At 50.4% G+C, this 22,571-nt stretch overlaps 13 protein-coding genes across 13 annotated transcripts; 5 read left to right on the top strand and 8 right to left on the bottom strand.

Moving 5' to 3' along the window:
• Positions 1-692: 692 nt before the first annotated feature.
• BDQ94DRAFT_173238 (uncharacterized protein) lies at positions 693-1,263 on the bottom strand (the record flags this gene model as incomplete). The annotated part of the gene is made up of 2 exons (XM_026772114.1): positions 693-781; positions 837-1,263. The coding sequence occupies 2 exons, from the start codon at positions 1,261-1,263 to the stop codon at positions 693-695; spliced, it is 516 nt and encodes a 171-aa protein (XP_026623301.1).
• A 1,807-nt stretch (positions 1,264-3,070) lies between these two features.
• On the bottom strand, positions 3,071-3,687 carry BDQ94DRAFT_149323 (uncharacterized protein). Its single transcript, XM_026767361.1, has one exon. It carries the CDS (start codon positions 3,675-3,677, stop codon positions 3,453-3,455), a length of 225 nt encoding a protein of 74 aa, XP_026623300.1. The 5' UTR covers positions 3,678-3,687; the 3' UTR covers positions 3,071-3,452.
• Positions 3,688-3,803: 116 nt separating this feature from the next.
• On the top strand, positions 3,804-4,556 carry BDQ94DRAFT_149322 (uncharacterized protein). The gene has a single exon (XM_026767360.1). It carries the CDS (start codon positions 4,128-4,130, stop codon positions 4,290-4,292), a length of 165 nt encoding a protein of 54 aa, XP_026623299.1. The 5' UTR covers positions 3,804-4,127; the 3' UTR covers positions 4,293-4,556.
• A 133-nt stretch (positions 4,557-4,689) lies between these two features.
• BDQ94DRAFT_149321 (uncharacterized protein) lies at positions 4,690-5,431 on the bottom strand. Its single transcript, XM_026767359.1, has one exon. It carries the CDS (start codon positions 5,083-5,085, stop codon positions 4,918-4,920), a length of 168 nt encoding a protein of 55 aa, XP_026623298.1. The 5' UTR covers positions 5,086-5,431; the 3' UTR covers positions 4,690-4,917.
• Positions 5,432-5,900: 469 nt separating this feature from the next.
• BDQ94DRAFT_149319 (uncharacterized protein) lies at positions 5,901-6,209 on the bottom strand. Its single transcript, XM_026767358.1, has one exon. The coding sequence runs from the start codon at positions 6,146-6,148 to the stop codon at positions 5,972-5,974; it is 177 nt and encodes a 58-aa protein (XP_026623297.1). The 5' UTR covers positions 6,149-6,209; the 3' UTR covers positions 5,901-5,971.
• Positions 6,210-6,526: 317 nt separating this feature from the next.
• Positions 6,527-6,809, bottom strand: BDQ94DRAFT_149317 (uncharacterized protein). The gene has a single exon (XM_026767357.1). The coding sequence runs from the start codon at positions 6,730-6,732 to the stop codon at positions 6,565-6,567; it is 168 nt and encodes a 55-aa protein (XP_026623296.1). The 5' UTR covers positions 6,733-6,809; the 3' UTR covers positions 6,527-6,564.
• Positions 6,810-7,335: 526 nt separating this feature from the next.
• On the top strand, positions 7,336-10,039 carry BDQ94DRAFT_181806 (uncharacterized protein; the record flags this gene model as incomplete). The annotated part of the gene is made up of 1 exon (XM_026773984.1): positions 7,336-10,039. The coding sequence occupies one exon, from the start codon at positions 7,336-7,338 to the stop codon at positions 9,466-9,468; it is 2,133 nt and encodes a 710-aa protein (XP_026623295.1). The 3' UTR covers positions 9,469-10,039.
• Positions 9,464-10,645, bottom strand: BDQ94DRAFT_149315 (mitochondrial 54S ribosomal protein mL60). The gene is made up of 3 exons (XM_026767356.1): positions 10,494-10,645; positions 10,148-10,377; positions 9,464-10,033 (listed from the first exon to the last, which is right to left on the bottom strand). The coding sequence occupies exons 1-3, from the start codon at positions 10,535-10,537 to the stop codon at positions 9,981-9,983; spliced, it is 327 nt and encodes a 108-aa protein (XP_026623294.1). The 5' UTR covers positions 10,538-10,645; the 3' UTR covers positions 9,464-9,980.
• Positions 10,646-10,885: 240 nt separating this feature from the next.
• On the top strand, positions 10,886-14,441 carry BDQ94DRAFT_161564 (uncharacterized protein; the record flags this gene model as incomplete). Its single annotated transcript, XM_026769398.1, has 5 exons — positions 10,886-11,099; positions 11,177-11,195; positions 11,286-11,396; positions 11,468-12,266; positions 12,660-14,441. The coding sequence occupies 5 exons, from the start codon at positions 10,886-10,888 to the stop codon at positions 14,439-14,441; spliced, it is 2,925 nt and encodes a 974-aa protein (XP_026623293.1).
• Positions 14,442-14,706: 265 nt separating this feature from the next.
• dbp9 (ATP-dependent DNA/RNA helicase) lies at positions 14,707-16,936 on the bottom strand. The gene is made up of 4 exons (XM_026767355.1): positions 16,669-16,936; positions 16,540-16,616; positions 15,997-16,475; positions 14,707-15,933 (listed from the first exon to the last, which is right to left on the bottom strand). Exons 1-4 carry the CDS (start codon positions 16,871-16,873, stop codon positions 14,844-14,846), a joined length of 1,851 nt encoding a protein of 616 aa, XP_026623292.1. The 5' UTR covers positions 16,874-16,936; the 3' UTR covers positions 14,707-14,843.
• A 141-nt stretch (positions 16,937-17,077) lies between these two features.
• On the top strand, positions 17,078-19,005 carry BDQ94DRAFT_77993 (uncharacterized protein). Its single transcript, XM_026776524.1, has 2 exons — positions 17,078-17,115; positions 17,170-19,005. Exon 2 carries the CDS (start codon positions 17,356-17,358, stop codon positions 18,913-18,915), a length of 1,560 nt encoding a protein of 519 aa, XP_026623291.1. The 5' UTR covers positions 17,078-17,115; positions 17,170-17,355; the 3' UTR covers positions 18,916-19,005.
• Positions 19,006-19,396: 391 nt separating this feature from the next.
• Positions 19,397-20,838, bottom strand: BDQ94DRAFT_77988 (uncharacterized protein). Its single transcript, XM_026776523.1, has 2 exons — positions 20,796-20,838; positions 19,397-20,718 (listed from the first exon to the last, which is right to left on the bottom strand). Exon 2 carries the CDS (start codon positions 20,667-20,669, stop codon positions 19,503-19,505), a length of 1,167 nt encoding a protein of 388 aa, XP_026623290.1. The 5' UTR covers positions 20,670-20,718; positions 20,796-20,838; the 3' UTR covers positions 19,397-19,502.
• A 707-nt stretch (positions 20,839-21,545) lies between these two features.
• Positions 21,546-22,561, top strand: BDQ94DRAFT_149305 (uncharacterized protein). Its single transcript, XM_026767354.1, has one exon. The coding sequence runs from the start codon at positions 21,737-21,739 to the stop codon at positions 21,953-21,955; it is 219 nt and encodes a 72-aa protein (XP_026623289.1). The 5' UTR covers positions 21,546-21,736; the 3' UTR covers positions 21,956-22,561.
• Positions 22,562-22,571: the final 10 nt, after the last annotated feature.

Below are 22,571 nucleotides of genomic sequence, written 5' to 3'. Positions count from 1 at the left end.
TTTTTTTTTTTTTTTTTTTTTTTTTTTTTTTTTTTTTTTTTTCTTTTTTCGGGTCTTCTTCGAAGGGTTGGGAAAGCGTGTGCTAGCTAACTATTTCATGAATCTGGTTATTTGATGATTTATTGATTAATCACTAGCATCTACATGGCGATGGATTTGTTGCTTGGGTAGTGGTGGTGGTGGTGATGATGATGATTGTGATCAGCGATGAATGGCTTTCATGGGTCTTTCTTCATTAAGAAATATAGTATTTGTAGAACTGTTCTTTCACTTTCTGAGGATCTTGATGCCCAGTTGTCAAAGGGTTCGAACCATGGTGGGTTCTTTGAATTGGCTATCTGTTGCAGGAAATTGGATCGCTGTCGCGTGGCCGACGATTGGCAGATGTGACGGATTAGTGCCGGGATGGAAGGACCCAATTAAAGTTGCATTCGCTAATTCTGAGCTTGTGTATCACATACTAAGCGGTAAATAAAAATTAAAACTAGATCGTAAATCGTGTGGTGGCCAACACTCTGCACGTCGTGTTTGGCCCGCCCTAAACAAAAGAAATTCACATGAATGAGCGAAAAAGCTGAGACGCAGGCCGAAACTCCTGGCTTATCCTGACGCGATCTTCACAAACACCGAGTAACACCGACAATCAAAACAAGAAAAGGGAAGATACGAAACATGGCCGTGCTCCATGGGCTCTAGGCTGATTGCCATGTTGCGATGTCAGCTGCAGTGATGTCAATGTTTTCCGGGATTAGATTCTGAAGCTTTGAGACCTGAGTGGGCGCTAGAACGGGGTTAGCTATGATTTATTCCCTACATACAGTAACGATGACACTTACTTGGACGTGGTGTGGCAGCGCCAGCCTGTACTTGAATGATACCCGATTCAACATACTCTTTCGTGGTGACGCCGTTGAAAGAGGCTGCTCCCAGCATAACCCGTATCCGATACCGACCAGGCTGTGTGAATTTGAGAGGCCCAAATCGAGCATATCCGCTGATGCCGTTGCCATTGCGACTGCGCACGCTAGACGTAAGCACTCCTGTGAGTCCTGAAGCAGGTGCAGTGCCTGCTTCATTCCTCAGCGAGGCATGCGCAACCAATTGTTGCACTCCTCGTGGGTTACCCACAGGTCGGACCCCCACAACCACTGGTAGCGTCACTGGTACGCCAAGGGGAACGGTTGTAGGAGGCGCAACCTCAAAGTTCATGCCAAATTCACGACTGGAGCTTCCGCCATCGGTCCTTCCGTTTCCTTGAACCATGTTGATTATGACGTGCGGGCGTATATCGATTCAATGGCAAGTTCGACAAGTAGTACTCAGCTAGGGCTCTGAAATGGTTCTCAGCAGCTCAAGAAGAAATTGATCGCAGGGAAAGAGACAGGACGCGATGCGACAAGGGCTTGTTTATAGCAGGAAACCTGAGGTTTTGAATTGGGATCGTAGGCTTGAGGAGCTTGTTGAGTGAGTGAAGACATCGAAGAGAGGCTTCTTCCAGGGCCTTCATATATGCGTCGTCTCGTATATAGCAACGGATCGCTAGGGTGCGATATAGGAGTCTCGAATCGAACCAGGAAAGTACACAAGACGGCAATGTTCTTTTGCCACCACGAAGGAACTAAGATCAATAGACACTGGGGGGTTCCAGTAACCGGGATCTGCAGAGGCCCCGTATGCCCCTAGGCTGCGGAATATTGGATGTTACCAGACGTTGGGTACTGCTAAACCTGCACGATCCTGCAACAGGGCGCTTGCATGGACGATATCCGCTTGAGACGATCTATTTGTCTGCGACTTGACGTTTTCTTTTTTTCTCCTCCCCTTCCTCACTACCCAGATCAGCTACAGTTCGTGGTTTTTTGGTACGCGTCAATTTGGGTCCCGTTAGCGCGGGTAGAAAGGAGAGAACCTGGACAGTCCCAGAGTTGAACTTCGGGCCCCAGAGATGGAAAAGCAGGAGCAGACTGCGATGTCACAGTGCGAATCCATGCCAGGGGATCTGGTTCTGAAGCTTAACATCACTCGACCCAGTTGGATCAACTAGTGACTATCGGATGTACGACGATCAAGAACTATGGTTCGTGGCAGGTTTGTTTTTCCATGTATTTCTTTACTTTTTCTGGCTGACATTGTGCTTCCATGGCTTGCTCCGCCCGCGAACCATTTTGCTCCATAGGACGACTGCATATGGTTTGGGGAGGCGGAAATGGTCCCGTGGAGCGAAAGCTAGAGCCTGGGTGAGGAAGGATCATTCCTCATTAGTCTCCTTGCATTGACCTCCCGGGGAAATTGCGAGATCGAGCTAGGGATCTTGAGATACGGGTGCTAGGATCCCTTTCCCAGTTACCCAAGCGCCGGATACCAAGCCCGGAAACTCAAATCTGTTGCGCAAAATCCGAGCTTTGGCGACTCCTGCTTACTACCTGGACCGTGCCGGAACCACGTTTTCGACAGCTCCCGGACGGGTGCTCACTCGTGCAATACCTATCCATCCTGCTCCCGTCTGTACTTTTGTCAGACCGTGACTTGGGAGACTTGTCTCAGATGGCGGATCTCCGGGACTTTCAGAGCTATATTGTCCCTGAGAATCTGAAGCGTCCCTTTCGCTCATCTACCCGGTCCAGCGGTCAGAACCCAGGCTCAGGACCCAGGAGAGCGGATCCGTCTAACTAGGGCCTGGACTGGTCATGGAGTATCCACTAATTTGACATTCCAGACTCCAAAGCCCGAGCAAGGTAAACAGAGGCGATCCGACAAGGACGGGAACGAACAAGGTCTTGTCGCACTGCAGAAAAGGAGGGGCGATTGGGCGTCAAGCCCCAGGGGCTACTTCGCCACACAACATACCCTTTTGGGTCTAGATCATCACACCAGCCACATATTCATCCAGCCTCAATTATGGCTGGTGTGTTCCCCAATGTAATCCCGAGATGCATGATAGGCTGTTCAGTAATAGAGGAGATAACCTTAGACTCCGTCCTAGTAAACTCTTTCTAAAATGTTGTTGCCTTGCATGAATCCCTAATGGCGCTCCTAACACCAGAGTGTGCTCGTCCAGCAAATGGCTCCCCAAGGTCTCCGTGAGATAGACCCGAATTATGCCGGCCGGGATGATACTGCAGATGCCTCTTGGTCCCACTGTCTCCGAGTCCACACAACATGCAGATCTTCTTTCTGTATTTGGGGTCTCCGGCCGGGTGAACGGTGGGTCCACTGCATGATACCCAGTATAACGGTGTGCGTGCAAGATCTAGACCCTGGGGTCTTCACAATCAGGACTTCGGCGTGTCTGAAGTGGTGACATGTAGTTTCTGCATTTCACTTGTCGCACTGAGCTCTTGGTTTGCGATTGATCCCACTTCACGAAATCGGGGTTTGTCATGCAGTGAGATAAGCGTGCAGTGTGCCGTGTTTACGTTCCTGAAACTTAGCTTTGAAAAGGCCGCGAACAATCAATACGCGGAATACCGATCACACGAGAGGCCGTGACTCCCGCTGGTCTTGAGATCATCGAATCTCATTTCATCATCAATAAGATCAAGCTGGTGGTCATCGGGAATGATTGCTTTTTCAGACACCAATCGTTGAATGTTTCTGCAATGCAATGCAAGATCGATCGGCGCTACTTCCTCCTGTAGGCTCCATGCTCGGGATGCATGGGACGAGGCATTCTGCATGATGATTGGGCGGCTGCGCTATGGTTCACTAGTAGCCACTTGTGGCTGATACGATGATCAACGGTCCATCTGTGGCGGTGTAGTAAAACCCCTGCCTTCCTTACGTTGCGGCGGGTGTGGCTAGTGGCCATCCGGAACTGTCATAGTCCAGCAAATAGTCCCGAATTGTGGCGTCGGGCACAACCTGGAACATCCTGCAAAGGGAGAGCTCTTTCACCGCATTTACTGCAGGTGATGTGTTTGTTTCTGATTCCGTGATCCGAATAACACTTGCAAAGTGATCGAATGCCAGGGTCACCCATGCTTGAAGGTGACTTAGTTGTCTTTCATCAATGCTGAAAGACATCGTTCCTCACCACTCCAACCCCCTAAATCCCCATCTGTTCCACTAGCGTCTACCGCTTACCCTTCGGCGTGGAGTGCCACACGGTACGTACTCTGCTTACTGACATGACTCGAGTTCGTGATTTTGCTCACCGTGTGACATCCATGATCAGTAATCTGAGGATAGGCAGGTCATGGATGCAGCGAGGCATCCCCAGCTCACCTGCCCCCTTTTGCCTCTGTTCAAGGGGAACAACCTTGCTTATCTTTAGGTGTGCGATACCGGTATAGTCTGAAGTTGTCGTAAGAGTATTATTTCAGATGCCGATGATATGGTACGCATGGCTTAGCGAATCATATTACTTCTCCTTTGCTTTTCTGTCCTTCCAGACATCAGCAAGAAGTTGAGGGGCCATCACCGTGCATGTAACCCTCCATGAACGTGGTATCCGGTCGATCATCGTTTGGTAGATCTTAATCTATACGAGGCTCGGGCTCCGCAACAAATCCCGCAACAAATAGAGCACAAGATGTCGGAATGAGGCAATTCAATGCCATGAATTGTATGTGATTGCAGCAGACTCAGCAATTAGAGGTGGCGATCCCTGCGGTAGTATATCCATCCCGCTCTGGCTGGAGCCTGAGTGCCGATTACAATGAGCCCAGTGGCTTTATGAATGCAGTGTCCCGGTAGAAAACATTGGTAAACACCCATCTTGCCAATTTTTTTTTTTTTTTAAACCATTTTTCGTTGCCATTCTTTTACCCTTGCTCCTGTTCAGCCGGGGATTGCTTCATGGAAGAATCACATGGATGTGGGCTGATGGTGTCACAGATACAGCGAATCCTATGTAGCATATGTATCAGATATCACACGTATCAGGGAACTAAATAGGGCAGAGGATGTTTTCCGTTGCTACCGCCACATGGGACATGCCCTGTGTATTCCTGTTCTGGATCGAAGAAGGGCTAGACGGCGATCCGAAGCAGTCAAAAGTACAGGGCTGTGATTCACAGGGACCCAATAGTGATTGAAAACCTTCCGGCAATCCGGGTCGACGCTGGCCTTCGCAGACGACCTCATAATTATTTTAATCAGCCACTGAGCGCCTTTGACCAATAGTGGTAGTGGATGTCAGCCCTAGAAGTGCTAACCCCACAAGCAGCCGGGGGTATGTTTGGCCGCGGGCGTCGTAGAAGTGTAGTAGCTATCCCGGTACTTGGTAACTGTGTCTTTGACCCAGAACCGGGGTTTAGGTATAGGATATGGGTCGTGTAACCTAAAGGAAAAACAAACTTCAGTAGAATTTCCCTGTTTTCGCCGAGCCTGGTAGCAGGCCAATGAATTGAGTAGAATCCAGGGGGCGATGCAGAAAAGGGGGAAAGCCTCGTTGCGTTCAATTATTGAAGCAGATGAGAGGTAGTCCCCTTATTCGATTGAAATTTGGGCTGGAGTGCTCGGTTGTGCTGGCGATGCGAGGGCCATCAGGGGATCTCGTCCATTGCAGCTTTCATTAATCCTTCCATCACTAAAGGAACGATCTGGGGCAATGATGGATCCCAGCATTAGAGGATACATTACTAGAAGGAAAAAAAAAAAATCCTAGAGCCTTTAGCCACGTGTGCCATTCAACTGAGTTGAGCGTGAAAAGCAATTGGGAACCGATTCCCAGGCTATGAGCCTTGGTGTTGATGAAACAAAAGGGAAGAATGAGGCGAGAGAGTGAGGCGGCAAACCGACCATCTACGGTCACCTGATCTGGACATCACTCACTTAACACGAGCAGAACAGAAACTCCCAAATGAAGAAAAGCAAAGTCATCGGATTCCTCTGTGGGATGTAAGTCTAAACTCCAGGAGATGTAGTTCTCAAAGCTGACGCATGCCCACTATATCCAGGTTATCTGGCTACTGTAACCTTGGACAAGCCTGCGACAAATATTGTCTAGATTAACACCACGCGTCGATCATCAATGTAGTGCAAAGAAAGCTGATCTGACGCCTATTTTTGAAATCAAGCTTGCTGAAAAGGACAGGAATATCGCGAGCGCTATAGAAAAACCCGACAGTTTGGTTCCAGAAATCAGACTATCATTCTTACAATCCCTCCGCCGAGAATAGCGAAGACGGCCACCAGGACAACACATATCCTTGTCTTTAAGTTTGGGGCAATGTTAACATGTCCCCGCCATGCTCTAAGAATACCAGTTTCAGTGGCTGCATACTTTCAATATGCAATAGCTACTTTTGTCATGTGTGAGATATGATTCGAATCTCTCTAAGATAACCTCTGTGATTTAGTTTGAGACCGCCAGCTTCTTTTAGCGCGATGAGCTAAGAAGAAAGATATACCTCCAGGCTTACCCTGGCAATTACATGAACCTAAGGAAAAAAGGAGCTTTTCTTTGGCATCGCTACAACTATGCTTGAACGGACCAATTCCCAGAAGGTTACTGCTCAGGATAGAATCAAACAAACGGAGTGGTTTTGTAGCTTGAAAAACAAGACAAGGCATTCACAAAAGCAGTTATAATGAGACGAATTGTGTTATGTACGCGGATAGTCAATAAGAGTAGAATCGACTGTACTTACCATAGAGAAAACACCCCGTGCATAGTGTCGTTACAATGCTGCAAAGGTTATCACACAACCATGTTGAGAGCAAGTCTTCATAAAGACATTTCGAGACAAAGTAGCCTTGAGCAGATTCTGATACTGACAGGGAGTTCATATAACGGTGTAATCAGCCGCATAATTACCAATATGATCCGACTCGGAAAACCGCCTCTGACGAAAGGTATATATGACTGGTGGTTGAGTAGCCGAAGGTATTTCTCACCTACCACGCAAAATGTCTCTGGATATGTACATTGTTAGCCATGAGCGGCCTTATTAGGTTGATTTGAATACTATGGCTCGAAAATGGCTTGGTGGTAGAACATCATGCAGTATTGCAGAGAAAAAGCGACCAGAGTCTTGCTATATATTTCGTCTTCAATATTCATATATATTTTGTCTTTATGATGACCTACCTCTTATCTGGGACACATTATAACAATGACAAGTTGGTTGCTCAAATCCAAGGTAAGGTCAGATTGTAAGCAAGGTGCACAAGTTTGTCAGAGTCCGGGGGCTGCAAGAGTTTCGGATCAGTGACTTTGTTGTGCGGCGCCAGCCATGCCTTCCTTCTTCTTGCGCTTCCCACACACCGCAAGACATTCTCCAACTAAAGCGAGTGTGGTCTCCCGGTATATGGCTTAAGACGGTGTATGCTTTATATTGTTACCAGGATGACTATCCCTTGTTTGTTATTCAATGAGGCTTCTAGTATCAGATGGCACCCGTCTTGATGCATCTATATCATTCCCAACCCATCCCTCGATCATCTGAAAACGCCCATGCATCTTCTATGCAAGCCTCACGATACATTGGTAGCAAGGCACTGCTTCAGCTTTTTGCAGGCACAGTGTTATTTTTTATTGTTTCGGTTCTCTTCTGGAAACTTGCGAAGTTCTCTCGTTTTCTCACCCAGGGAAAAGTGCTTAAGAAAGGAAACAAAACTACTACACGCTATAGCAGGACTTGGTATGGTTGGGTTTCAGCAAAAAGACACGAGGAGAACAAAGCGCTAGCACGGAAATGTCTGCAAAAGCTCTATAATTGCGCAGTCTGGAGATCGTCGAGTGTTGACTACCACTGGGTTTGGTGGGATCCTGGACAGAAAATGCAGAAGAGGTTTTGCGAAGAAAGGAGGCACCTGCGATGGTTACCGACCTGGTTCAAGAGCTATAGCTACATTGCTGCTGATACAATATGGAACCCAGGGCCCCCTTCCCGCCACAGCAACACTACTACGTCGGATTTTTGCAGTGGATATGCTTCTCTCAGAGCTATGACCGGGGCGCTTTCGAAAAGCCACACACCTGGATCTATTACAAGTCGAACAATCTACTATGCACTTGGAGCAAGCAATATAACGAGCTCGTCTAGCCAATCGCTTTTTCAGCGTGGCTGTCGGCGACCGTCAACGAGAGTAAAGGCAAACCAGAGCCGCCAGTATCGAAGCGAATGCATAAGAAAGTGCACGTTCGAACGGGGGCATCTCAAACACACGAGCAACATCGATACGCATCAACACCAGTCACACTTTTTCTCCAGCACCAGTGTCATGCGCTCGGATTTGGCAGGTCGTGGCACGGAAAATACACGCAGTCTGTCGCTTCCATGCCTCTTCAGCCAGAAGTATGAAAGTACGCTCGTCTCCAAGGCGTCACACAGCGCCAAGCCAAGTTTTACAAAAGGCAGACTAGAGGCAGCGAACAAGCCCCGAGATTTTCGCAAGCTTCAAGTCTGGTCTGCTCGGATGGCACTGCAACCGTCCCGATATACAGAGCTTCTAGGACCACCTGCAGGGACTCCGCGATCTGGGCTTTCTGCCACCAGTTCGTCCGATCAGACGCCTGTATCAATACCAACCCAAACAGGGTGCAAGGAGGCGATCTCAACGAAATGCAGCACATTAGTCCTTAACCATTCTAGCAAACATAATCATGTCAAGAATGTGGAAGTAGCGGGGAGTGTTAATCATGCTGCTGGTTCAGCTATGCGATACCCTGCAGCCCCTGCATGTAGTCGATCAAGCTTACCATGTCGTCTAGAGGCCTGCCACCGTACTGCATTGGGTTCGGAACAAGGAAGGGAACCAGATCGTTGCACGCGACAGAAGAAGTTACTGTGCATCCATCGCTCTAAAACAAAGGAGGCCCGGGAGAGAAAGAAGCGGGAATTGAAAGGACTTCTGGAAGGGATAGTTCCTATTAGCGAGCTAAGTCGTTGGGAGATACAGTTCATAGACGGACTGGACCGGAAACTGGAGTGGCTCTACAACCAGCTTTGTCCAGGCCGGAGACCCTACCATTTCGCTTTGCTTGCAAATCACTGGCTCAATATAGAAACCTGGCTTGTAATCGACCCACCTACGCGAATCTCTATCGACGCCAGAAGGCGACTGGGGGATCCAAGGTTCAACTCGCCATACCCCAACCCAGACTGGAGCGCGAAACCAAAGTACCCAAGAGTGTCACGCAAAGCAGTCTATACGCCTAAAATCAACTCATGGAGACTAGCTGTTAATCGACACAGAAAAGCGTCTGAATTACGTGACATGGTCAAGACAATCAGATTTTACCACGATTCGACAGATGATCTCCCGGACGGTAAAGTTGACCCATCCTGCTGGATGCTTCGCAGACCCCCGCAAGGACCGTCCATGACAGCTCGACAAAGGCAAATGTATTATGAAGGGGGGGCAGGATGGCAAGAGACATTCGATGATTGGCAAAAGATCCGCCATGGCTATCTGATTCGGAAAGCCATCCACGAAGGCAGGGCTAACAGAACAAGAGCAAGAGAAATTGCCAGAGCGATCAGTCGGTGTTCTCATATGGCAACGACAAAAGGCTCCTGATCTGCAAATGACTTTCATGTCTGGTCTGCTGACAGCACAGCACGGGTTTGGCAGGAGTTGTGTGGCTGCTCTGCAAGCAGTTCGGATGTGTCTAGAGCGGGTATATATCGGTATGAAAAGTGCGATGTACGGAACAGATAACATGATCCAGCCGCTTTATAGCCTATCTGTATTGTTAGGCTGCCTTCTGGCGCTGCCCTCGGTTCCCAACAACCGTCTATCCTTACAAATATGAAAGATGCCATCAAATGCCAAGTCTCTGAAATCGAATTGAATCTTGTGCCCTAGGCTTAAATAAAGAACATGGTAAATAGCGAGGCGAACAATGCAGTCATAGTGTCATTCCCCAGTTGCCGAAAACTCCGGTAATCCTTTCCGTGCCTTCCACGAGGCTTCTTATAGAGCATCGCGGCAGACACAGCGTGTGGTGTATAGTACAGTTGAATAATGCAGGTACAAATATGTAAAAGGCGATTGCCAGCTTCCCAACACAGTCTGCGTGTATAAGCTGTTTAGAAACCCGGAGGGTTCACTCTCTGGCTGACACGGGTCCACTTGGGTAGCTCTGGAAGAGACAGCATTAGCACACGAAATTTGAAAAGAATACCCTTTGTTTGAGACCCTCGATTGGGAAAGGCGGTCCATCGACGACGCAGAAAAGTCCAGGAGTATAACGTACTGTGAATGCCCTTGCGGTACTTCTTCTCCTTCTTGTCGAACAGTGTGTACTTGTCCTTGGGCAGCATCTCCTCTTCGCGAGGCATTTCCCTGTACCAGCGCTCGACGGCCTTGGTGGTGTATCCATTGCGCTCCAGCGCGGCGGAGACGGTGTCGACAACCCGGTCAACGCCACGGAGGCGCTTCCTCTGACGAGCCTTCTGAGGTTGGGAGAGACGCCACGGGATCTTCCTATTTGATTGACGAGTGATATTAGCTTCACGGTGCATGACGATGATGAGGGTGGAATAGCAATGCGGGATGTCCGGGCGGGTGACAGGGGGCAGTCAGATGGGGTTGCGACCTACCAAAGAAGACCCGAGAAGAGGGGCGACGAGGGTTTGAACATCATCTTGGCGATTGACACCGAATATAGACACGGAAAGAGGGACGACGAGAACGAAGGAGTGGGAGACAAGCTATCAATCACAACGAGCGGAAAGCCGAGTTGGCGGACGAAAATCCCGTCGAGGAGGTTTGGGGAGGTCCGTGCACGGCGAACCTCCGCGGGCCAACAATTGATTTCCTTCCTCCGAATTTCTGCGAGGCCAATGAAGATGCCACCTGCTTTCACGCCGTCGATCCGGGGTTGTTCCCCCCTCCTCTCCTCACTTTCTGCCTGTGCTGCGCTGCATTATATTGCTGCCTATCTTCCTGTTACTGCTTGGATGGACATCAGTTAGAGCGGCTTGAGTGAACAATGTCGCGCTCTACGGATTCTGGCGGCGCAACGGCCGATGCGCCCTCACTTCCCTGGAGGGCCTTGTCCTCCACCACCATTTTCGGGGTTGCCGCATTATGCCGCTCGTTTCTGTTCCTCTGCAGTCGGCCACAGGCAAATGGATTGGATCAGTTCCTCGAGCTCCTCGACTCGAGGAGTGATCCCTCGCAGAGAACCAGAGGCTTGCTCACAGGTATGCTGTCTAGACTTTTCGTTTAACGTCCCTGTGTTTAAAAGGTTATATGTCGGCTAACTGTTCTGACATATTAGTTTCGAATCATACCAGCGTGTACGTGCCTACATTGCGTCTCGAAAGCCGAGGCGACCCGATCAACTCCGACGTCAGAGAACGCTGACCATGGCCGCTTTAATTGAGCAGGATGGATGATCCGATCATGTGGGGATTTCTGCCAATGCGATATAACTTCGGGCTTGCGTCCTGGAATAAACGATGGGGGTTTGGAAGCCACGACATCTGCTATCAGACTAGGTATGGCAGGACTATTTGCCTGGTTCCAGCTCTCAGATTATCCGTTACTGACTGACCGGACTGATGTATAGGCCGTTAGCACTTTTCTTCACTATGGGCCAAGTCCTGCCCACACACCGATCGGCTCATTCGCAATACGGTGGCCTCGCCCAGCCTGTCGTCACTCAGGCGATCCGACTCCTGTCGAAGGGGCCATTCCCCGCTGACCCTCATCTCGCTATCCCCGAACGTCAATCGTGGAGTCTACAGAATGTCTGCGTCGATCCGTTTTCCGATCTCCCCACAGCGTACACCACCGACGGCCATGACTCCCATCTATCGCCGTCCTCTTACGCCTGCAACTCATATTCCTGGTTCCACATATTCCCAGAGGGGAAGATCCACCAAGCGCCGAACAAGACTATGCGCTATTTCAAATGGGGCGTGGCACGACTTATCCTCGAGGCTAGCGAATGCCCGGATGTGGTGCCGATATGGCTAGAGGGCTTTGACCAGGTCATGCACGAAAGCCGCGAATTCCCACGGTTCCTGCCTCGTGTCGGAAAGGAAGTCAGCATCACTTTCGGGGAGAAAGTAGATAGAGAGGCGGTTTTCGGGGAATACAGAAGGCGTTGGCAGATGATCAGGGCCAAAGCTGAACGCGTAGCCCCGGAGACTCGCGACTTGCCGTTTGGAGTGCTAAACGACCAGCTTTTATATGACCCCGAAGCAGTTGAGCTGCGAAAGGAGGTCACCAAGAAGGTCCGGGATCTCGTTCTCGATGTCCGGCGGACTAGGGGATTGTCGGACGAAGACCCGAAGGAAGGTCTAGTGGAGACATGGATGCAAGAGGGCCCTAAGCGCGAGGGTAAGATGGACGATGATTCATGGGTCCGCGATATTTGACGATGTGCATTATTGCGAAGCAACAAAATCCTGTACAATAGAACATTGCATACTAGAACAAAAATATGGGTACAAGCGACATTCAATACTATCCCTTGTCTTCTCCACCGTAGCCTATCAACTAATGAAGACTCAAGCTGGCTATACAGCAAGTGAGTAATTGACCAATGACTCATTGTTACTCATAGCAAGCTATCTAGTTAACTAACAAATTAGCTAGTCAAATGGGGGCCCAATCTTACTAAACCGAGGGGGCGAAACCAGCTGCGGCGAAACGATAAGATGAGAGGAGCTCCGCCGATCGGCCTCATCCCACATCTGCCACATCAAAACCTCCCCTTGAAATCGCTACTCTCTTCCATCCCTATGCCCAAAAAGCACAAGAAGACCGCCTTTGCGAAACCAGCCAGCACTGCCCACCATACCCTTGCTTCGTCCGGCCCTCGACACGACCACTATGACCGTCTTCGCTCATCCCACGCTTCATCCTCTTCCGCGGAACAACCCTCCGTCAATGACCTGATTCACCACCTTCGCCGCACGCAGGTCTCCAATGGACCTGAAAGCCCCTTCAGATTTGTCGCGCCCCGATCTGTACATCCCTCTCTACGGAATCTTCTTGAGCTACCGGAAACCCCGCCTCCTCGGCCCCGTCCGGGATCGCAACGCCTAGGGATTGTTGGCTCGCGACGCTTGCGACGGACGGCCGGGCCACCACCACCAGAGAGTTGGCTCCTTGGCAGCCGAGATGACGCGGAGGAAGATGATGTTGATATTGCTGCGGCGGAGAAAGAAAGAGTCATCTACCGATTAGATCGTCTACCAGGCACGTCCTACCCTCCCAAGGGCAGCCTTATCGATACGGTACTCAGATCGATGGCTACATATTGGGATTGGCATGTTGAATATGATGGTCCGTTCCTGGCAGCTCTTCCAAATCACCTCAAAGTGCGCCTCCTCAGCTACATTGCTATATATGCGAAGGACCGACCACTAGGCGGGCTCATGCGCGGTCTGCGACCTCTATTCGAGAAGGCCCACGCCAGCGATAGCCCCGAGATTCATCAAGAAAGCGAATCCGAAGTCAACCGTCTAGACCTAAGCAGCGCCATCGGTCGATGGCTAAGCTTGAAACAACTCTCCGCCGAGCTCCTCGTCACCGAAAAACCAAGTGCCATACAGCGCAAGCCCAAAGAATCCGTCCCCTCCTCCTGGGAAGAGGAATACGGCGACGAAGAACAAGAGGGCAACACCACCACCCCAACAGCAAGCAATCCCACCACTCTCCTCCATACCCCATCCCCAACCCTCCGCTTCTCCAACCTCCGCTACCTCTCCCTGGCACATCCCAAACCTGGCACCGTAAACTGGAACTCCCTCATAAGCCTCCTCTCCCGCCTCTCAACCATCACCCACCTATCTCTCGCCCACTGGCCCATCCCAACCGTCACCCCGAACGCCATCAATGCCCGAATCCGCCACCCCAATCACCGCTCCCTAATCTTCTCCTACGGCGGCACAGACACCTACTCCGCCAGCGAAAACAACTGGGCCGAGGCAGCAGGTATCCTCCGGCGCCTCTCCCGCGTAACCTACTGCCTGAAATGGCTCGACCTCGAAGGCTGTGGCGACTGGATTCCTGCCCTAAAATGGCAAGACAACGAATCAATCTCAACTGCGTACGCCTCCTCAGGCCCAGAATGGAACACCTCCTGGAGAGACATTGAATACATCCGTCTCGGACCAGGCTGGCTTCCCCATGTCGATGACGCCGAGTTACTCCCCGAGAACAGTATCAGCCAGAGCGGCTCCTCCTCCTCGTCTTTATCTTCGCCTACCCGCTCCTTGGCCTTTTCGGCGCATGCGCCGCTCTCACCGCCGCCACCGCATCCGGCTCTTGCGGGCCGTCTAGGCGATGCGGAGCCAGCGTCGGATCTACCTTGGGATGTAGAGGTCGAGCGGATTAAGTATCGGAGGGGGAAGGAGCTAGAGCGATTCCGGGAGACGGTGCAGGCTGCGAAGGCGGTGCAGCAGTGGGTTTTGAGATTGAGGAGGGAGGGGAAGGGAAAGTGGGTGCAATTTTCTTTTGGGTTGGAGGGGATTGAGGAGGATGGGTTGAAGAAGTTGTTTGGGAAGGAGTGGGTGGGAATCTTGCCTTGATGGATGTGGTGAGTCCTATTCATCTATGCATATATATATGGGCTATTGGAAGGTGGCAGGTATGCGTATGGGTCGTATAGTTAGATTATAGTACCTATAGCCCAGTAGGTCATGTTGATACTGTGGGAGATAGGTGTTATGGGACATGTTAGGTCCTGGTATATACGTTACTTTATGGAAAGTACTAATAGTTATTATGAGATGATGATGGAAGAATACTTACAACTTTGAAATGAAATACAAGTGGCAGATTTCATGATTTGACATACAATTATTGGATTTGGAGTTCTATATGCACGCACTATCCCAAACCGAATATGATGAACTTTTTCCCATGGAACCAAGAACAATATGTACATAATCCCTCATTCATCCACCACCAATCCCCTGCAGCTACAACACCTATTTCCGACCCCGATTGAACGTCTTCAACGGATCAACCTTTCTAACACCTGACGGCTTGCGGCCCTTGCCCTTGGCGCGGTTCTTATCTCTAGCCTTGCGGATACGGTTGTCATTGGATTTCCGGAACCCAACGAAGCCGACATCCTCACTGGAAATGCCCTTGCGACCCTTGGACGGCATCAGGTATTCGGGAATGTGTTTGAGGTGGGGTTGGATACGTGCGGAGCGCAACTCGCCATCGTGACGGAGCTGGCGCAGCTCATCGGGGTTGTCTTCGAAGTGGCGCTTCAGTTTCTCGCTCTTGACCAGCTCCTGACGGATCTCACGAGCACGGGCTTCCTGAACGGCAAGTCGGGTGATGGCGCGAAGACCGTCGGTCATACGGTAGCGGAAGGCGTCGACTTGGCTCATCTCAAAGTGGTAGGGCTTGACTTCGTGGCCATGTTTGGATTGACGTTTGACGATCTTGGCCAGGACGGCTTCATCGTGTTTGGCGGTGGGGAAGGAAGTGGGTTTGTGCTTTCCGTACTGGTCTGCCGGGACGACGAACGAGAGCGCCATGCCGGTCTTGCCGCCACGGCCGGTTCGTCCGATGCGGTGTGTGTAGGATTTGGCGGTTGTGGGGAGGTCAAAGTTCAAGACGCAGGCCACGTTCTGGAAGTCGATACCACGAGAGATACCATAGTCCTTTTCTTTCGCGGTAAGCTTGCGGCGCTTATCGGGACGATTCGACTTCTTGTCGTCTTCAGCCTCTTCGTCATCACTCGAGCCCATGACACCAGCAGCTTCCTCCTCCTCATCGGCACCGGCATTCTTGGCCTTCTTAGACTTGGATCCGAGGACTTCTTGGTCATCTGCAGCAATGATGATGTCGTAAACACCCTTGTTGAACTCCTGGACGACGTGGATTCGGGAGTTCACTGGCAACTCAGAGTTGAGCACACAGCTCTTGACGCCGAATTGTTCCAGGAAAAGCTTGAGGCGATAGCAACGGTCGATGTCTCCGACGAATATGATGACTTTGCCCTTGATGAGCTGAAGCTTGAAAATAACATATGTCAGGAGGAATTTCTCATCCTCTGCGCATCTGATGAGCGAAACAGTTAGTATGAGGCTCGAAAATCCTTCGCCGTGTACATGTGAGGCTTACTTGACGACAAACTGGCTAACACCGGCGCCTTTCTCCTCCTTATCCTCCAACTTCAGCACAACAGGGCTGCGACAGAACAATCCCTTCAAGGTATCCACTTCCGAGGTGAGCGTAGCACTCATGAGGAAGGTCTGTACGCCACGAGGGATCGCCTTGGAAAGCGCATTGATGTCTTCATCGTATCCGTATGAAAGGACCAAGTCGGCTTCGTCGATAACGAGGTGCGTCAGGTTATCCAGCGAAAGAGAGGAGTTTCCGAGGTTGGCAATCACACGAGCGGGGTTGGAGATGACGATATCAGGGTAATCAGAGAGCATAGTCCGCTGTACGGCCTCGGAAACCTTCTGAGTCAAGTTCACAGAGCGGACATCCTTTCCGCAGAAAGCAGCGAATGTGGTGACGACTTTTTGGACCTGTTCTGCAAGCTCTCGAGTGGGGACGAGGATGAGGCCAGTGGTGGCTTTCAATGAGGGGTCGGCCTAAAGCATGATACAATTTAGCTTGTCTCAATTTTTTATTTCATCTTCCCTGGAAAGTACTAACAGCTTTCTTCTGAAGAATGGTCTGAAGGATAGGGAGGACATATGCGGCGGTCTTTCCGGAGCCGGTCTTTGCACGACCTGGTATTGTTAGTATACTCATCATGCACCACAGGCACCAGGATGTACACACCAAGGATATCTTTGCCTGCGAGCGCCAGAGGAATAGCCTTGGCCTGGACGGGCGTAGGCTTGGTGAACTTCTCTTTGATCAAGGCTTGGCGCAGTCGCGGATCCAGGTTGAGGCTTTCAAAGTCGGCCTCGTCCGCATCGGAGGTCTCCTTAGTCTCCGCAACTTCGGGGGAGGGAACATCGTTAGCATCCAACTTGCGCTTCATTGTGGCGATATATATTCCCAGGTTTCACTGCAAGTTCAAGGGAAGAGAGTCTGGGGAAGCTGGTGAACGACTGGAAAGTTTTCCTCATTCAAGCGGGCTGGAAAATCCGTCGGGCGGTGAGATTTTCCGAGGTTCTGAATTTGGACGAGCTCCACTTGCGCTCCACCGATAAGCCCATCTGCTGCTATCGCATCTCCATTCTCTCCTGCGAAGTACATTCGAGTACTCTCGCTGTCTCAAGGGTGAGCCCGCTGAATACCTTCTAATTCTGAGCCATGTCACGACTCAAGTGCCAGGTAGCAGCCCATCAGGTTGACCCGTCGCTCTTTCCTTCTGCCTATGGCCTCACTCCTTTTGCGCAATGTCTCTTTCTGAGAAATATCTACGTCGTGGCTGCTACAACTTCCTCTGCAGCTCATCGACTAACCTAACCTACCACTTGCGTCAGATACTATCAATTCTATTTTACTCTCACTTCCATTATGCTTCCTAGAAATATCCGTACTGCTAGCTTCTCCGCTGGAGATGATCTGGATTGTCCCATTACAGGAGAACGCAGTTCACACAGCCATCCACAGGGCTTCCCACAGAATAAAACATCTGGGCACATCTCGAAAAATGTTTCAGGCCTACCTCTGAGTATTACAGAAAATTCCTTGATAGGTAATGCCAATCATTCTTTACGGAGAGTGGTCTCGAATTCAGAATCCACACCGCACAGGAAGGAAGACGGGATAAGGCAGAATACAGTTAAGGATGCAAAATTCCTTCCTAAGAAACGCCAATGGGGACCCCACATACCGCCAGTTGGTAATATTGATATGGCTGAGGCGTACATAGCGCAGAGAGAATGCTATGAGCAGCAGAAGTTGATCGCTGCAGACAGGCTCAAGGTGCAACGGTTGCGTGCAATGATGTGGGAGCAGAGAGAAGAGGAAACGGCTTTAAGGAATTCGATCAGAAGTCATCTCAGTGATATCACATGCTGCCATTGCCAATCTACTGCAGAGCTCATTGAAAAGGATTACGCTGCTCTCCGGTCAATCGCACACTATTATTTGGATTTGGAATACCAGTATAACCAGTCTGAGGATGACTTGGAGGAGCTTGAACACGAACTTACCCGCTCAGCCGCCCGACTTAGCCGCCTGTTCCACCCGGTCGATGATAGGAAACCCCAAGGCGTTAGGACTGATAGAAGGGTTGCGCGTCCTAGTTTCCATTCTCGAAGCTTTGATTCTCAATTGGTCCCACTGACCACATCTGAGAGGAAGGACTCGCAGCAGCAGCCTCAACCAGTCACATCGCAGGTGCAGGAATCCATCCTCTTGGATGATGCAGAGAAAGACTCGGATTCATTTTCTCAAAGAAGCACGCGTTCTGTAAGCCCAGATCATAGTTCACGACGAGATTGGGACAAGACAGAAGCACGGCCACGCTATGACATCGCCGACTTTGAGTCAGACCTTGACGAGATAGCTCAAAGTGCTCCAGGATCCCCAAGGGATGCAGCTCGCTTGTTGGGCGTGCGCAGTCATTCTGCACCTGACCTAGTCAAAGACCCGTTCAAGTTGGAGTCATATGAAAAGTCCTCCCCTTTTGAACAGAATGATTTCGAAAGCCCTGAGTCGCCGTTTCAGCGACGTAAGTTCATCGACAACTGGATTCTTCATCAGGTCCGCACCTCCTCGCTGGAAAGTGCACGCTTGAGATCCCAGCCCGAATGGGAGACCTTACGCTCCCAAGGCTTGACCGAGGAAGAAATCAGTCAATTGGCTCTTGAATGCTGGCACTCGCATGACCCAGGAGCAGTGGTATCTAGTGGTTCCACAATCAAACCGTCTAGAAGATCGGAACAAGCCAGCACTGTTATATGGCGCGGGACCTGCCGGTCTTTCAACCATCGAAAGAGAACTAATTCCATGGCTTTTGGTGCTCGGCCACAGCTCCGTCGCATGTCTCGCTATGATTCCGCCTGGCGTGAATTTGGGCCTGATGATGAGGGCAGTCAGCCAGGGGACGTAGCTAAGGAGAATGAGTGATTGGTATATTGCAATGTTCGTTCGTTCAGATGGTGTAGCATAGAATGAAGGTTATTGGCTAATCATAGCTCATCGTTAATGACAACATACCAAAATTGAATTATCTTACTAGCATCACATAGAGGTGGTCAGCAATCGGCACCTATATGAATACTATAACTAGCTCAAATTTGCTGACCTAGAATACAATAGTACTCCTTACTCCACCCGGAACAAGCAAAGGGAATAGCAGTTCTATAATAGCCCCTGATTTATGCCTTCTTTACAAGACACATTCTGAAGGTAAACCCAGTCCCAATTAAATATAGACTTGTGTTATATCATATTGTCAATTTCAGTGCAATTAACTGCCATGATCAAAGTTTCATCCCATAGTATCATCATGTATCGTTTCCATACCATATTCACCCATAGTAAGAAACAACAAGTAGAACAAGAAAAATAGTAGCAAAGCATAAGCATTATGTACATCCATTGCATGTCATATCATATCATACCATATCAAATCCATAACCATATCATATCGAATCATTTAGTGCTTTCCCAATCAATCAAGCAAATCAAGCAAGCAGTAATCAACCAACAAATCAATCACTCTCACTCAAACTATCCCTTCTCCTCCCTCGTCCTCCCTCCCTTCTATACCCCTTACTCAGCCCCGGGATCGGGTGATGATAACTCCTGGTCCCTGTATCCTCCGTATCCACATTCGAATACTGATACTCGGACCTCGATGGCGCCGACGACGAGAAATCCAACGGTTCCGTGTAATGGCCCCGCACGGACTGTCTCTCCCGCTTGCGGGGACTACTCGTCCGCGATCCGGAGGATTCACTAGGCGGGGGATTCCGGCGTCTCTCACGCCGACGGTTATGTCTTCTCGCCGAGGGTTCTCGGGTGTGGTGGCGGTCGCGGTCGTCGCGGGTGGGCGCCTGGCTAAGGACTTCCTCGCTGCCGGGTACGAAGGAGAAGTCGCGTCGTCTGCTCTGTTTCCGGGATGGCGATTTTGTAGCAGGGGCAGGATCATAAGCGTAATCGCGGACTTGACTACCGCTGATTTCGCTCTGGTTGTAATGACTCGCTGGGTTGGAGAGATCGTAGTCACTGCCATAATAGGTTCCCTCTCCTTCGCGGTTAATGCCCCCGACTCGGGCGGCCTTTTCCTTTCTGTACGCGGCAACGTCCTCGTCGACTTCGTTTTCCCAGTTCGCGGTCATTTCGTCGTCCTTGCGGCGGCGACGGAATTTCTCGCGGAGCTTGCGGCGGCGTTTGCGTTCTTTTTCGGCGGAGGTCGCGCCTGTTACGCCTGTCTTCTCGGTGAGGTTGGTGGCTGTTTCGTCGGTGTAGGTGTAGCCGTCGTCGCTGTAGCCTTTGTGGTAGACGCTGCCGCCGCCAAGTTTGGTGCTCTTCGTGGCGTTGGATAGCGTGCGGCCATCGGGTCCTTTGCGGCGGAGAACGGTCGATTTGTATTCTTCCCAGTCGCCTTTGCGCCAGATGAACCCGCCGTTTTTGGCCCAGAAGAAGAACCAGATTGCGGCGAGGACGAAGGCGGCGCCAAGGATGGCGAAGAGGGCCATTAGGCCTTTCATGTTGATGTGGCTTGGTTCGACAGTGCCGGAGCCGGGGGCCCAGGTTTGGCTGGAGCGGCCGAAGAGGTGATGGTGAGGGGCATTTTGTTCATGCTGCTCTGAGGTGGTGATGGTGTTTTGGGTGCTGGCGGGGAGGAGGGTGGCAGAGGGGTGGATGGGAGGCATGGTTGTTGGGTTGAAGAGCCGTCAAGAGCTTGGAGCTCTAGACGGGACTCTGGATGGGGGTGATGATGGTTAGTTGAGTTGTGGGATGGTAGATGTATGGGGTAAGATTGGAATGTGGATGCGTACCTTTATCGAGGTTGTCAGTGTGAGATCGAGTTTATGGTTCTTATCTGAATTCCGATCGGTCGGGATACTATGTAGATTGTAGATGGTTGGAATGTGGATCGCACGATGTGGTGTAATGCTAGACAAACTGGTTAGTCTATGCCACGGTGGTAGTGACCAGCTCCGTCAGGGACGGAGAAGGGCAGAATTGAAGACACTCAGCGAGCAGAATGGAGGAGCAGCCGCCGAAAATGAGGAGGTTGGAGTAAATGGCGAGGCTGGGGATGACGCCGGTTTGTTTGGGTGTCTGGCGTGGCCCCGGCAACTCGCTTACTCAGCAGCCCTATCTTATCAGGATCAACCATCTAAAACTAAGTCTACAGACAGAGAGTCCTTGAGCCTAGAGGGACCGGATCGACAGTGCGTACGAGTCCAATTACGATACTTGCGGTTATTCCCGATGACAGTCTTGATGTGGCCAATCTTCTTCACTGGAAGCTTACGGATGTTCAACAAGCAGGGGGCGGGAGGCGACAATGAATCTTGCGCGTTGACAGCGGGGGGACCCTTGAGATTAGCTGGAGTAAAGATAGTACAAACGGAGCCGGAACACTGGGATCGGCGGATGGTTGGCTGTGGATAACACTAGCAGCCCCTGGAAATGGATTTAGTCTCATCCAGGAAATGAGTCACGAGAATTGGGCATCAACGTCCGGAGGATGGATATGAAAGACGGGAAGATTGAGGGATATACCGAGGTGATCGTGGGCTGAGTCGACAGTAATAATCCGAGATGTTCTGACTGATTTACATTTCCGGTGCTCGGTGGTGAGGATGAGAGTATTATTTACCCGATAATTGACAAGAAGCGGTAGATTTGAGTCCGTAGCGCATCAATTTGAGCCAATGGCAATGAATGTAATTCTAGTAAGCTAGTATGACGCAGAAACCACGTTGAAGTTATGCCTCACTCAGCCTCAGCTGAGCCGGGACAGGAAGGTCGCCTGATTAGAAATTCCAGATGTCGCCTTTACTGTCTTGCCCCGTCCGAAGGCATGCCAACAGTATTCGTACAGATGCGTACTAATTGCGCTGTGGATAGGCAATCTCTCACTGGAGCCAGACGTGTGAAAACACGACAGTGTTCCATCAATATGACTCACGGGATCTTTGATTTCTAAAGCCCTTGTCATGAGGTTAATGTGATTTCAGTGCCCGAGGAAGCTTGTTGAGAAGCAGCAAGAACTAGGTTGATTGATCCATTGACCAACGTTGCCACAAACATGGTATCCAGCTCATCCGAGATCGGAGTACCTTGGAGGAATGGATGTATGATTGATTGTCACAGGTTCATCTATGCCTGTCATTCGCAATCAACAACCGTCAGGACTATAACAAGCCGGAGCAGAGAACTGCGATGCAATTTGTTTGCTAGCGGGCAGTGTTGTCGGGAACCCATTTTCTAGCGTGCTTCGACTCCATCTTCCATGCCGTTTGCTCACCGGAATCTCCACCTGGATAGAGGATCAAGATATCAGCCAGCTAGACGATGCCGGAAAGTGGGGTAGAAGAGCATTCTAGAGTAGAAGACCACTCCTTTATGTCATGGAGAGTTCTATCTGCAAGAAGTTGGAGGAAAGCTTTTCTAAATCTTTGTCTCGCGCAGGACAGCTTAGAATAATCGCATTTAATGGATTTACCTGAATAACACCTATCGAGTTTGCATTGACCCGTTTTCCAATTTAACATCGCAAAATCTGGATAGCGAAACTCTTTTTGTCGTTGCCCCTCCGGTTG

The sequence above is a fragment of the Aspergillus welwitschiae genome, assembly GCF_003344945.1.
Source record: "Aspergillus welwitschiae strain CBS 139.54b unplaced genomic scaffold BDQ94scaffold_31, whole genome shotgun sequence".
NCBI lineage: Eukaryota > Fungi > Ascomycota > Eurotiomycetes > Eurotiales > Aspergillaceae > Aspergillus > Aspergillus welwitschiae.
This window is presented reverse-complemented; position numbering and strand designations above follow the sequence as displayed.

Bases quoted from the DNA above. Each gene is read 5' to 3' on its own strand.
- BDQ94DRAFT_149323 (XM_026767361.1), bottom strand. From the start codon at position 3,677: ATGCAGAATGCCTCGTCCCATGCATCCCGAGCATGGAGCCTACAGGAG.
- BDQ94DRAFT_149322 (XM_026767360.1), top strand. From the start codon at position 4,128: ATGACTCGAGTTCGTGATTTTGCTCACCGTGTGACATCCATGATCAGT.
- BDQ94DRAFT_149321 (XM_026767359.1), bottom strand. From the start codon at position 5,085: ATGAGGTCGTCTGCGAAGGCCAGCGTCGACCCGGATTGCCGGAAGGTT.
- BDQ94DRAFT_149319 (XM_026767358.1), bottom strand. From the start codon at position 6,148: ATGTGTTGTCCTGGTGGCCGTCTTCGCTATTCTCGGCGGAGGGATTGT.
- BDQ94DRAFT_149317 (XM_026767357.1), bottom strand. From the start codon at position 6,732: ATGAACTCCCTGTCAGTATCAGAATCTGCTCAAGGCTACTTTGTCTCG.
- BDQ94DRAFT_149315 (XM_026767356.1), bottom strand. From the start codon at position 10,537: ATGATGTTCAAACCCTCGTCGCCCCTCTTCTCGGGTCTTCTTTG. The intron at 10,378-10,493 runs GTAGGTCGCAAC...TCAATCAAATAG, and splicing joins CTCTTCTCGGGTCTTCTTTG to GAAGATCCCGTGGCGTCTCT. The intron at 10,034-10,147 runs GTACGTTATACT...TGTCTCTTCCAG, and splicing joins GTACCGCAAGGGCATTCACA to AGCTACCCAAGTGGACCCGT.
- dbp9 (XM_026767355.1), bottom strand. From the start codon at position 16,873: ATGAAGCGCAAGTTGGATGCTAACGATGTTCCCTCCCCCGAAGTTGCG. The intron at 16,617-16,668 runs GTGTGTACATCC...TAACAATACCAG, and splicing joins CGCAGGCAAAGATATCCTTG to GTCGTGCAAAGACCGGCTCC. The intron at 15,934-15,996 runs GTAAGCCTCACA...TTCGCTCATCAG, and splicing joins GTTAGCCAGTTTGTCGTCAA to ATGCGCAGAGGATGAGAAAT.
- BDQ94DRAFT_77993 (XM_026776524.1), top strand. From the start codon at position 17,356: ATGCTTCCTAGAAATATCCGTACTGCTAGCTTCTCCGCTGGAGATGAT.
- BDQ94DRAFT_77988 (XM_026776523.1), bottom strand. From the start codon at position 20,669: ATGCCTCCCATCCACCCCTCTGCCACCCTCCTCCCCGCCAGCACCCAA.
- BDQ94DRAFT_149305 (XM_026767354.1), top strand. From the start codon at position 21,737: ATGCCTCACTCAGCCTCAGCTGAGCCGGGACAGGAAGGTCGCCTGATT.